This window comes from Equus asinus, chromosome 10 (assembly GCF_041296235.1).
Source record: "Equus asinus isolate D_3611 breed Donkey chromosome 10, EquAss-T2T_v2, whole genome shotgun sequence".
Taxonomy (NCBI): domain Eukaryota; kingdom Metazoa; phylum Chordata; class Mammalia; order Perissodactyla; family Equidae; genus Equus; species Equus asinus.
In genome coordinates, this window is record NC_091799.1 from 21,953,917 (window position 1) to 21,967,048 (window position 13,132).

At 34.0% G+C, this 13,132-nt stretch overlaps 1 protein-coding gene across 8 annotated transcripts in view; it reads right to left on the reverse strand.

Moving 5' to 3' along the window:
* Nucleotides 1-13,132, reverse strand: part of RABGAP1 (RAB GTPase activating protein 1) — a 160,619-nt gene that overhangs the window by 87,228 nt on the left and 60,259 nt on the right. For all 8 annotated transcript variants that reach the window (XM_014840614.3, XM_014840613.3, XM_070518787.1 and 5 more), the window contains 2 exons: nt 7,165-7,339; nt 2,835-2,928 (listed from right to left, as the gene is read on the reverse strand). In XM_014840614.3, coding sequence (XP_014696100.1) covers nt 2,835-2,928; nt 7,165-7,339 — 269 coding nt within the window. The remainder of the gene's footprint in view (nt 1-2,834; nt 2,929-7,164; nt 7,340-13,132) is intronic.

The window sequence follows — 13,132 nt, forward strand, 5'->3', positions numbered from 1 at the left end:
CAGGTGGAGAAGTTGTTCAAGAAAGTCTGTCAAATGACTGAGGTAGTCCTCAAACTCTAAGACCAATGAATGCTCTACCTGTTATATGACAGCTGCTTTGTGATTTAAAGGCCACCATTACGAGTCAATAAAAACAGAATCCTGACATGAAGAAGCTCCTGTGGCTATCAGATTTAAGCAGAAGTTACTGATACAAAATGATCACTACCAAAATCTAAAAAGGTCTGAGATGTTTCTCAGAATGTTCACAGAATTCTAGCAGAATAATGCACAGTACATTTTAAAATGGTTAACTCCATGATGCTAGTACCCTAATGCAAGAGCTACAGACAATTTAATACAGTTTTGTCCTTGCTTAGAAAAACAAATTATATGAAAGTTGAAGAGCTGGGAGCAGAAAGAACGAAAAAGGTTACTTAATTCAAGGATTGCTGCACTATGGCCTATGGGCCAATCTGGCACACCACCTATTTCTGTAAATCAACTTTTATTGAAACAGCCATTCTTATTTGTTTGTGTATTGTCTATGGTTGCTTTTGCACCACAACAACAGAGCTGAGTAGTTTCGACAGAGACTACTGGGCCGCAAAACCTAAAATATTTACATTTGGCCCTTTACAGAAAAAATAAACCTAACTCTAGGTTTATTTGTAACCCTAGCTTAATTTATATTGGTAAAATTATTTTCAGAACAATTTTATGTCACGGATAATATTAACTTTATCCAACCCAGCATAGTATTTTATACTGACATTAGTTCTCTTACCCACTAAGAGTCACATTAAAATGAACTTGGAGAATAAGAGGTCAAAGGTACTATTACTAACATTGCCACTAAAATCTAATGTAGAGTTAAATAAACCAGTTTTGGGATAAGACTTCACGGTGTTAAAAATTCTGGGTCTGCCATTTACTAACCAGAATTGCTGACAATCTCTGAGCCAGCTTCCTCATCTGTAAAAATGGAGACTAGTACATAAGGTTGTTATAGCTGAAATAGAGCATACAACTTAGCACAGTGCCTGGTATATGACAAATTTATAAGTTCTTACTACAATTACTAATACTACAACATCCATTATTTTTAAGCTACAATAATCCTGAAGGGTAATTTTATAGACTTGTATTTTGTAAATGAAGAAACAGACTCAGAAAAGTTAAGTGACTTGCCCAAGACCATACAGTCTGGAAGTAGGAGAGGTAGGATTTGAAGCCAGGTCTACTAGGCTCTAAAATTCTGATATTGCGATGCTTCCTATCTATACAAAACATGCAATAATGATGAAAAAAATAACAATGAAATGAAGAATAGAAGCTATATTATTATTTCTGAAGACAGGACTGAAATCAGCAAAAACAGTTTTAACACCCTGAAGACAGTTCAGACAGATGGAAACCGAAGTTAATTTATTTGAGAAAGTGGGAGAAGGAAATAACTTAATTAAATGATAACAAAATGAATAAACAAAGCTTGACAACAAAACAAATTCCAAACAATTGTATAAATACTGCTGAGTTCATCTAATAAAATCTAGAGTCTAAATGCTATATCTAAATGATTTTTAAATATATTATTATGTAACCATGTCAAGATTCAATTACATTTCTATTTTAGAGAAGAAACTTTTTATACAGAAGAAATTCCCGCCAGCAGCAGTCCAAACACTCCAAATTCACTGAACTGAAAATATAATTGTGACGAGAGCATCAGCAGGTTTGTCTCCTGATTGCCGAAGAAATATTAAAAATAAATGTGAACTATTCCCTTGCGGGGTTTTTGCAGAGTTCATTTACTAAAACCACTTGTGTAAAGACAAACCATGCTTTGGTCTGCATTTTCCTCCTGTACACATTTGACATTTCCTATTGTAGAGAGTGTTTTACCAAAAGTGTAAAGCATTGTGAGAGTGCTAGAAGCAGATGATGCCCATTTGTAGTCCTATCTCTTAAGGGCATGATGTTTTTTTTAAATGTTGAGACACAGTTTTACTAAGAATAGAGTGAAAGGCTTCAACCATTAAAACTCCTGTGAAAAATCAAACCCAAAGTAACAGGCCCAAGGGGAGCTTATATGACAACTCTAATAACCAGAAAGTCAGAAATAGACAAGTGCTCAGATCACTTTCAAGATCAGCATTTTTCAGCATATATTGGCATCCTACAGAGAGAAAAGAAAACTACATAAATGTCTCACCAATCTGATATACCAGAGAATCTCTGGTTTCACTAGTAGCTGAAGGTGGTATATTCTTCTTAGTCTATAGGATAATGCTTCTTTACATTGTTATCAATCTATCTCTTGAGCTGAGGAGAAATTCCTGAATTTTACAAGTGTTACTAGGAGAAGTAATTGGTAGAGCAGTTAATATATACTGTGTTTATTACATTCTGCTCTGTCACCTTAAGTATATAACACAGATAAGGAAAAATACCACCTGGGGTCTCTTCTGTGGCTCTATGTATTGTGTGAGCATCCTCTCAACTTCCCTTATTATTGTGTATTGTCTTAACTATCCTATATTATCATAACCAGTCAGTGGTTCCTAACCTCTTCAATATAAAGGACCTCTTTCCTTATTCTTTCCATGAATTCCATATTTGAATAAATATTTTCTGCAGCAATAAGTATTTATTAGGTTTCTGATACTCTGAAAGTTGATTTCAGATCTTCACTATTACCCTTATAAACTTCTAAAAACAGAGAATCTAGAATGCAAACCCCATACCAATGAGGTTTCTATTATTGGTTCCAAAACTAAGTATTGTAGTTAGGTAAGATTACCTACTCACAAAATGAGAATTACAGATTGAAAAGGAGAACTATCATAACTTACCATTTTGACAGCAGTTCTCCCCAGGTTTCAAGAATTTTTCCTGCACATTCTTTGGATACATCACCAAATCCACTCAAGAGAGGTTCATCGTTATCTTTAACAAACAAAACACACAAAAAAGGATAAGAGAGGTGGCTACGCTAGCCAGAAGAATGACATGGAAACGTAAGAGTCAAACTTGAAAGATTTTACTGGGAGCATAAAGTCAGAATTTCTCTCCTTTAGTATATAGGTGTAAATACAAAGAAAACTAAAATGGTCCTAGGTGGAATGCTGTAATCTCTTTAATTCTCTTTTGCTTTCCCTACAGGCATATTATGTCAACTACAGAAAACAGCCATTTAATTATAAAATAGTAGCACTCAAAATATGGTATGTTCTCTTTCCTTTTCCAAAGCAAACAGCTTTATGCATGAAAATATATAGCAGTCTTATTTACAACAGTTAAAAAAAATTATAAACCACCTAAGTGTCCAACAATAGGAGAGTAGAGAATGGTAGAATAAGTAATGATACATGTTTACAATGTAATTACATGTTGACGTTTGTTTACATACGGCAAAATACCACATAAAATAAAACTATCAAGAGCTAAAGCTTCATTATGATTTAATCTATGTTTAGAAGATAGTCTGGAACGAACTATGCCAACACATTAATAATTAGTGCCTCTGAGTGATGGAGTTATGATTGATTTTTTTCTCTCCTTTTATGTTTTTATGACTTTCTAAATTTTCTACAATGGCATACATTAATTTATAATAGAAATCACAAAAATATTAAAAATGACCAAAATAAATCAAACAATTCAAGTAATTAGGAAAAGCAAATTCAAAGAAGAATTTAAAGATTACAAGATATGAAGACAGTGAAAAAAGTGACACTGACAAAGCCATGTGAGAGGAATTGAAAAGTACAATGAAAGCAGGGGAAAAAATATGGACTAAGATATCTACTTAATTAGTCCTCTTTTGTTGGACACTTGGGGGAGTTTTCAACTTTTTGCTACGAATAGTATCAGGATGAACATATTTCATTGCTTTCATTGGGTATATGGCCAGAAGTAGACCTCCTTGGTTAAAAAATGCATACCTTTGAGGATTTTGAAATTTACTGACATACTGCCTTCCAAAATGGTTTTACCAATTTACGTTTCCACTAGTTGGGTACAATAGTACTTGTTTCCATGTGTCCTTACCAATTTTATTTCTTGATTTTTTAGCTTAACCTACCTAAACAAAGTTTGGATCTTTACACCTCTGATGACTACATCATGAATTTGCAAACCTACTAGAGACAGCAATTATCTAGTAGCACTGATTTTTAAGGCTCAGAAATCCATGATAGTTATTATTAAACTTCTTTACATTATAATGTCTTGGACATTATCATCGGTTTTGATGGTCAGAGGGAAGAGGTCTGTCTGAATATAAGTGAGACATCATCTGCAAATGGATGAATAAGGAAAAGAGAAAGGCTTGAGGGCACTAAGATAAACTTCCTCTACTTCACTATTTTGCCAGAAGTGGGCCTACTTCCTAATACCTCAACTCTCTACTCACTAATGTATCAATATAACAACTCTTTGGGGGAAGGCATCTATAAAAAACATACTAAAGGAGTCAGCCATATGGTCGAGTGGTTAAGTTCGCGGGTTCTGCTTCAGCAGCCCAGGGTTTCACTGGTGGCCCAGGGTATTGCCTATTCAGATCCCAGGTGTGGACCTAGCACTGCTCATCAGGCCATGCTGAGGCGGTGCCCCACAAAGCAGAGGCAGAAAGACCTACAACTAGAATATACAACTATGTACTGGGGGGCTTTGGAGAAAAGAAAAAATACTAAAATTTACAAAAGATGACAATTCCTTCAAAGAGATTAGGAAGATCTTTTACTGTTTTGGATGCTTTCAACAAATCTGGATAGTAGTTTGAAATCTGTCTTTAGAACTCCATATACCTAAGGTAGGAGTATGAATGGGGAGTGAGCAGGCAATCTCAGTTTCAGAATGCTGTTTCTAAACACCTCTCCTTTATAACTGCTGGCTTCCTGCCCTGTGAGCATAAATGTCCTATGAGTAAGGAGCCTCTCCAGAGGACTGTAGCCATTTCTTTCCAGGGAGCAAACAGATCATGATAGGACCAGCTTCCCTGGTTTGTATACTGGGTTAGAGAGAATTAAAAGATGGCATGGCTGCACAGTCTTCTTCAGTCACAGTTCTGTCGTTAGCTCTTCACCTGGGGGTGATCTCGGGGGGTTCCCTATCCCACTAGTATTTACTGAGCACCTGTTACATACCAGGAATTGTGTTATACAGCAGGGAAACAAAGTGGGACAAAAGGCACACACTCTCTTCTGCTACAGACCTTCTGTTCTTGTGTTCCCTGATTCTCCCATGGACTGTCTGTTACCATTAGTCCTTCTCTCTCCCTAGTTAAGAATTGTCAGTAAAGGCCTTCTAAATCCCCTCAATTATATTAAAAAATCTATGCCTGTTAAAGATTACAACTAGATGTCAGTCCTGATGTTACCCTTTAGTTGGGCCCAAATTTCTTTGTAGGTGGTAGACATTCCTTAAAATCTATAGTATGGAGATTTGAGCATTCTCTGGTTTCATAATAAATAGAATGTCTTTCTCAATTCTTGGTGATTTTTGATTGCTGAGTTCATAGGCAGGAGTTTTCTATAAACTTTTATTTGCTCTGCCATCTTAAATAGTGTTGACCTAGAGGAGAAACTGCAAGTCTCAAGACTACCCGTTAGAGTAGACAATCTTAAACAGTGGGGACAACTCCACATTTCCCAGCTTTAACACATGACTTAAATTGGCTCTGCAGGGAGACTCTAAATTGTCTCTGTCTCCTCCAAAAACAACACATGTGCTTTCTCTGCACTTCAGAAAGCTTTATGTGAACTAAACGCACAGAGATGAAGACAGAAGAGAGCTTAGGTTGTTAACTCATAGACCTAGATTAAAATCCTCCCTGCCAATTTCTAGCTGTGTATCCTTGGGCAAATTCATTTTTCTGAGATTCTATTTGCTAATGTGTGAAATAAAGATAAAATAAATTCTAATTTTCAGGATTTTTGTGAGGCTTATATAAACAAAGTATTATTTTACTTTATAAACAAAGTATCTGCCTACCACATATTAAGCATCCAGTAATTGGTGTCCATAATATTGCTCTAAACTTGGAAAAATGTAGATATAATTATGAATATGTATTTCTTTTAACCTAATCAATCATTCCTGCCACCTCCATGGATTTACCCAAACTAGCCCATTTATCCCTCAATTCTCCTTTACTTCAAAAGTTGCAGCTCAAGGACTACTCATGATGCCCCACCACACTCTCCATGATGAAAAATGGATTCTCCTCTATGAATTTCCAGAAGACTTCCTGTGAACCTCACATAGACACATGCCTCATATGACCTTCTACCATAATCAGCTTTTTTCCCCCTTAAAAGTTAAAGCCTGGTACAAAATTATGAATTAGAAAATCCCTCCCAAACTGTCACTTTTCCTGTGCTCCTTCCCTCCACTTCTCACTTCTATATAGTATCTTTTAACAGACACTGACACTCTGAAATATTAGTTCACAGATATAACCATGAAAAAGAGGAGGAAAAAATAAAAAGAACTGATTGAGGGGCCAGCCCCATGGCTGAGTGGTTAAGTTCTTGTGCTCCGCTTTGGTGGCCCAGGGTTTCGCCGGTTTGGATCCTGGGCGTGGACACGGCACCACTCATCAAGCCATGCTGATGCGGCGTCCAACATGCCACAACTAGAAGGACCCACAACTACAATATACAACTATGTACTGGGGGGATTTGGGGAGAAAAAGTAGGAAAAAAAAAAAGTACTGATTGATTCCTAATGTTTATCCGTATGAAAATCCAATAACGTATAAATATATATGTGTATATTTAGGTATATATATTTTGTGACTAGGTCATGTGTGAAAGGCACATTTTGGCAAGTGAAATTGTTCCTGTAAAATCAATCAGTTGAGACGGGAACATTTATTTAGGTGGAATCTGTGTCATATTTGCCCTAAAAGTGTGCTAATACACTAAGTTAAGACTTTATTCTTTAAAAAAGCACTAATTATAAAGCTCATTTTTTCCAACTTGATTACAATTATCTTAAAGAAGGTCTTGCACTAATCAATTTTCAATCTCCCAGAGTCCTTTGCATATAGTAGACTCTCGTAAGTATTTACTGAGAGAATTCCAAATGCTATTCACATTATCAATTCCCTGATAAAATTATAATAGTCTGCATGGTCCTCCACCCCAAAATAGAAGCTAAGCTCTCCCTACAATTTACCTTCCTCTTCATCGTCTTCTGGAGGAGAAGGTATCATGGAACTCTGAGATCCAGACTGCGGCAGGCGAATTGAGGGACTGGCTGTAGTTTTCCTCCTCTCTCTTTCTGATTCACTTTCCAAGCACACAACTTCGTATAAAGTGTCAGTATTGTTCTTTCTCTCTTTTTGCTTTATCTTGAAAATGAAAAACATTAAGAGGTAAAATCATTTCTGAATTGAGCACTACTTCTGATTTCATAGAGGATTTGAGAATAAAAAGGTATTACTGTGAATATCTACACTAAATGTAATCCTTTCTAAATAAGAAACTGTATGTTTAAATTTAAAAACCCTTAGGAAAATAGAGTGTTTAACGAACAGGATTCTAGTTCTGCAATTTTATTTATTGCCTTCAGACTATATCATCAGACACCCAACAACCAATATTTAGTAAGTGTGAATTAAAAAGTTAACCATTCTGTAGTTTCCAAGTTACTTTAAGGTGTTCTTCAAGGTTTCCATATATACAACTATACATGAAAAAATTCTTTTAAAATATTCTAAAACAAAGTTTATGACTAAGAAAGTACTCTTATTTCCATGTTTTCCCCCATTCCTTTAGCTTAACTGAAATACTGTGGGAAACTTTTCTTCAAATTAAAGCTACAACTAGGGATAGGGGTAGAGGTGACTAACAGAAAAGAGATTAGCAGAATCTACAAAAATTTTAATAACTCAAATTGGTTTGTAGTTTGATTTTATTTTGAGGAAACATGTAACAGTTTAAATTGACCTAAGTTAAAAATTAAGAACAAGGAATATAAAACTTTACCAGTAAAATATTTAAACATATTAACATTCCATAGTTCAGGCAGTTTGAGGAGGAGGAAAAAAGTGAAATACAGAGCAGGAGGAAAGGCAGAACTGTAGGAAAAGAGAGAAGCATTAAGTAAAAATACAAAAAAGAGAAAGGGGGGAATAAGAGGTTCACTAGGTACAGAAATGCCAGGCAGAGCAGATTTTATCATCTCAATGTTCATTTGGGTTCTTAAGAAAAATTACCCCAATCCTGGAAGGCCAAGATAGTGGCAACATGTCCTTTCAATATCATCCTGAAGAACTGTTTAATACAGGAGTCGGTAAACTTTTCTGTAAAGGGCCAAATAGTAAATATTTTAGGCTATGTGGGCCAGTAGTCTCTGTCCAACTACTCAACTCTGCCATTATGGTGCAAAAGTAGCCACAGACGGTAAGTAAATGAGTGTGGCTGTGTTAAAAAAAACACTTTATGAAAACAAGCACCAGGCCAGATTTGACCCATAGACTGTTGTTTGCCCACTTTGTTTTAACATGTCTACACAAGGACTACTTAATTTTCTAGATGAATAAATGATTTTTACTTAGCTGCCTACTATTAACTAAGGACCCAGAATCTGTGAAGTTATATATTAACTTGTAGATTTGTGTCCAGAAGATATGTAAATGATTTCTGTCCAATAGAAAAGATAACCCAAAGGTTACCTATAGGACATAAACCAATTTTGTTTCTAACCTAGCAATCTTGTTCTAACATTCTTTTTTTTTTTCTTTTTTATATAAAGGAAGGACTATATAAACTTAAGTTCCTCAAATACTTAGCACTGGTTTTACCATCTTACTGGTTCCCTCACTACCTAATGAATTAAATTAAAATCTTTGACATATGTTCATTCTAAATTTGTAATTATGATTTTTAACTTTTAAATACTATAGTTTGATAGGGAATAGGATTTACATTTTTTGTTTTGTTATAAATTACTCTTTGAAACATTAGTTAATTGCTATCTGCAACAGTTCCAAGATGAACAATAGCTCTTTATCTTTAAAAACATTTCTGAGACTATACACGTGTGCTAAACATTGCAGTTCACCTAGAAATTCTTCTGTAAGAGTGACCAGAGCAATACTGCCTTTTCAAGTCAGATAAACCTAAGAGTCGAGAACTAGACCCCATTTCTAAGTCAAGAACGCCAGCTATTAACAATGTTGCTCATTATTGAAGACGGGTATTAGTACATGGGGGTTCATTACACTGTTCTTTTTATTTTTGTGTATGTTTGAATTTTCTATAATAAAAAGCTTTTTAAAAAGGATTCTTAAAAGACAAAATAAAAAGTAGACTTAAATAAATGGAAAGACTCACGTGTCCTTAGATAAGATGACTCAACATCATAAAGGTGTCAATTCTCCCCCCAAAAATACCAATAATTTCTTTCCAGAGCTACAAAAGTTGAATCTAAAGTTTCTATGAAAATAAACCATTATGAATATTCAGCAAAACTCACAAAAAGAACAACAACTAGGGAGGAAGGCAGCCCTACCAGACATTAAAACATATTATAAAGTCTACTTAATTAAACCAGTGGGATATTGGTGCATGAGTAACATAACCAATGGAAAAGAATATAAAAACCAGAAAGAGGTCCAAACACACATGAAAATTTGATATATGACAAAGGTGGCATCTCAAATTACTGGAGGAAAAGTAAGACTTTTCAATGACTAGTGTTGGGACAAGTGGATGGCCATTCGGGAAAAGATTAAATCAGATCCATACTTTACATTATACACCAGAATAAAATACTAATGAATTAGAGATCTAAAAGTAGTAAAACGAAACCATATAAGTAATAAAAGAAAATGTGTAAATTCTTTTATTACTTGAGAGTGGAGAAAGCACTTCTAATTATGACCCCAAATACAGACACTTTAAAGAAAAAAACTGAAAATTCAAGCATATAAAAAGAAACTACACGGCAAAAAAGTCTAGAAGACTCATAATTTAAGTCAAAAGCCAAGTGACAAACCAGAAGTATTTGCATCTTATATCTTTAAGTGTTAATCTCTCAAGTATATAGACAGCTTCTAAAAATTAAGAGGAAAAAGGCCCAAATGAAAAAATATGAAGAGACAATTCACAGAAAAGGAAAAGAAAAATCACCCTTAAACATATGAAAAAATGCTTGTCTGCATCAGAGAATAAATTAAAACTACCAGCAGATCTTTAAGTTTTACAACACACTCTTGACAAGCCTGTAGAGAAACAGGTACTCTCATAGTTGGCTAATCTCTATGGTTATAGAGGGGAATTTGGCAAATGTAACAAAATTACATAAGCAAAATTAACTCATGTGCCAGTGATGCTAAGAGGAACTTACTCTAAACTTCACTTTCATAAAATCAAAACAACACATGCAAAGGGTTCTATATTGCAACATTATTTGGAACAGCAAATGATTGGGGAAAAAAACCAAGTATCCATCAATAGAGGACTAGCTGAAAAGATCATATCCACCCAAACAACACAGTACTACGCTGTCATTAAACAAGAATGAGGAAGATCTCTATGAACTGATGTGGAATGATCTCCCGCATAGATTGAGTTAAAAAAGTAAGGTGCAGAACAGTATATGTTACATATGTTAGTTTTTGTTTAAAAAGAAAGTTAAAAATATATAGGAGTACTTTATTATTTTCACAAAAAGAAACACTGGAAAGATAACAGAAGCCAATAATAATGGTTTCCTATGGGGTTTAAGGGAGGGAGATATGAATGAAAGTATACATTTTTACGTAATTTTGACTTTTGTACCACATAAATATTTTAAATATTCAAAAAATAAAATAAACCTAAAAGGGAAAAGACATACCCTAAGCCCCCAAATTGAAAATATGGAAACAAATGAATCTAACTATATGTCAAATGGTAACATGACTACAATGAAAAACAAATATTGCAAATAACTTGAACATAGTACTGATTTTATAATCCTACTGGAACATGTTCAAAGGACAAAAAAAGTTCCATAAAATCTTAAACTTCACTGAATAGTTTTATTATTAATTGCAATACTGATTTTTTTAAATGACTATCAACAAACGAGAATTTAAAACTTCACAGATTCGAATCGCTTCATATTACATATCTATTTTTCATATATGCAGAATAAGAAACATGCAAAAGTACATAGGTATTACAGTTATATGAATAAATGTTTCTCCCAAAATTTGTTTAAGCATCTATAGAAAAGATGAGATAATACATTAAATATTTTCGAAATCTCTTCATTTAGAAGTTTACATATTGACTTTTATATACTCATATTAAAGTATGGGTTTCATCTCCAACAGAAAAAAACTTATACAACATAAGTTGTATGTAAATTGCAGTGTGGCACTGTATATATTGGAGAAATGGTGCAAGTTTATCAATTGTTGCTAATTATCCCCAAGAGTAACTGTATTAAAATATAACCTTGTCCTCACTGGAATTTTAAATAATTGAAATCTGTATTTCATAAACTCATATAATAGTACCATTCTCAAAAGACATTTTACAGCTTTATAAAGATTTTGCTATAAATTTGCTGGGAGCAATAAAATAAAAATCACACATTAAAGGTGCTTCCTGCATACTATTTTTAATTCTTTGATAAAACGGGATAAAGCCAATAAATATATTACTGTTATTGCAATTAAGATATTCAATATTATAAAATATATAAATGCAAAAGAAAAGAAGAAAATCTTGTAATGGTAACTTACTATCCAAAATATGTGAATGAAATCAATTGATTCAGGCAAGGAGCATCCACGGATGCTAAAATCATTAGTTAGAAAGTTGCTGAGGAGGAACGTACTAGGAAATTGACAAAGTACCACCTAAAAGATTACTTGCTAAACGCAAAGAGAAAACTCTATTTTCACAAAGGAGAAATCCAGCAGTCACCACCTTAACCAAGTGATCACACTTTCCAGGAATAGTGGAACAATCTACCCTCATATGCCTCCAGATTTAGCAGTTGAAGAACTCTGGTATAGAACGCATTTTCATATTTTTTATCTTGAGAGGTACAGCAGCTTACTGCATATGTGTGCATGTGCCTGTGTATGTACGTACACACACACACAGAGCAAACAGAAATAAGAGGCCCAGGTTTCCAATATGGTTATACTGCTTAACTGTCTACTTACTATTTATTTATTTATTATTGACCACATCACATACTCTTTCAGACATCTGCTTCTTCATTTATAAGATACTAATTTTATAAAAGATTTTTTAAGTCCCCTATAGTCTCTGGCAATAAAATTCTATACTTCTCTAGTTTTAAGAATGCTTAGTTGGTTTTTTAAATTCACCTTATGTTACTGTTGGAAATATAGTTTTTGGACTATTTTCTTACTCTTTTAATAAATGATACCTGAAAATTTAAATCCAAGAAATCAATCTTTCTTTCCTCACTAATTTTAAAAGTTTCTTCTCTTATATCATGCCATCTTAACATAACAATCCCCACAGCTGGGAAGGCTTCCAGGCTAAAAAGGAGTTACTGAGTCACCAGATAATTTTAGTGGGGAAAAAAAAAAGAATCAATTTTTAAATGTGTATTTTTAAAAACACTTCTATAATCATTTTCCCATACTGACGGCCATATACAGAAACTATAAATTTTGTATTTTAAAAATTTGGTCTGTAGCATTGTTTCCTTTTCTGTCTAATGAGAACTGCATAGTGGTTAAAATTTTAAATTGTGCTTAATTTGATTTAAGTAAATCCTAAAAATACTCTTACAGAAAGAAAGACAAAAGGAGAATGTTTCTATGGAAAGAAACAGCCAGAGGGCTGAGACTCTTAGAAGGCTTAGGTATGGATCTTGTTCACACAACATTCCACGCCATCTACTAATTTTACATCTCTGGATCTATAAAATGAGAATACTATCCTCAATGGATTACTATAAAAATTACAAAAGACAGAAAAAGTGAAAGTAGCTAGTAGAATGATGACCACAGTAGAGCCCCCATTAGCGGTAGCTGCTATTACTTTTTAATGACATGAATGTAAAAGAGGGAATAAATAAACTTACTTTTTAGGTTACAAAGGAGGAGATTAACAGTGCTCTAAGACAGCAAAAAGTTGTTCAAATTCTTCACACTCACTCTCTC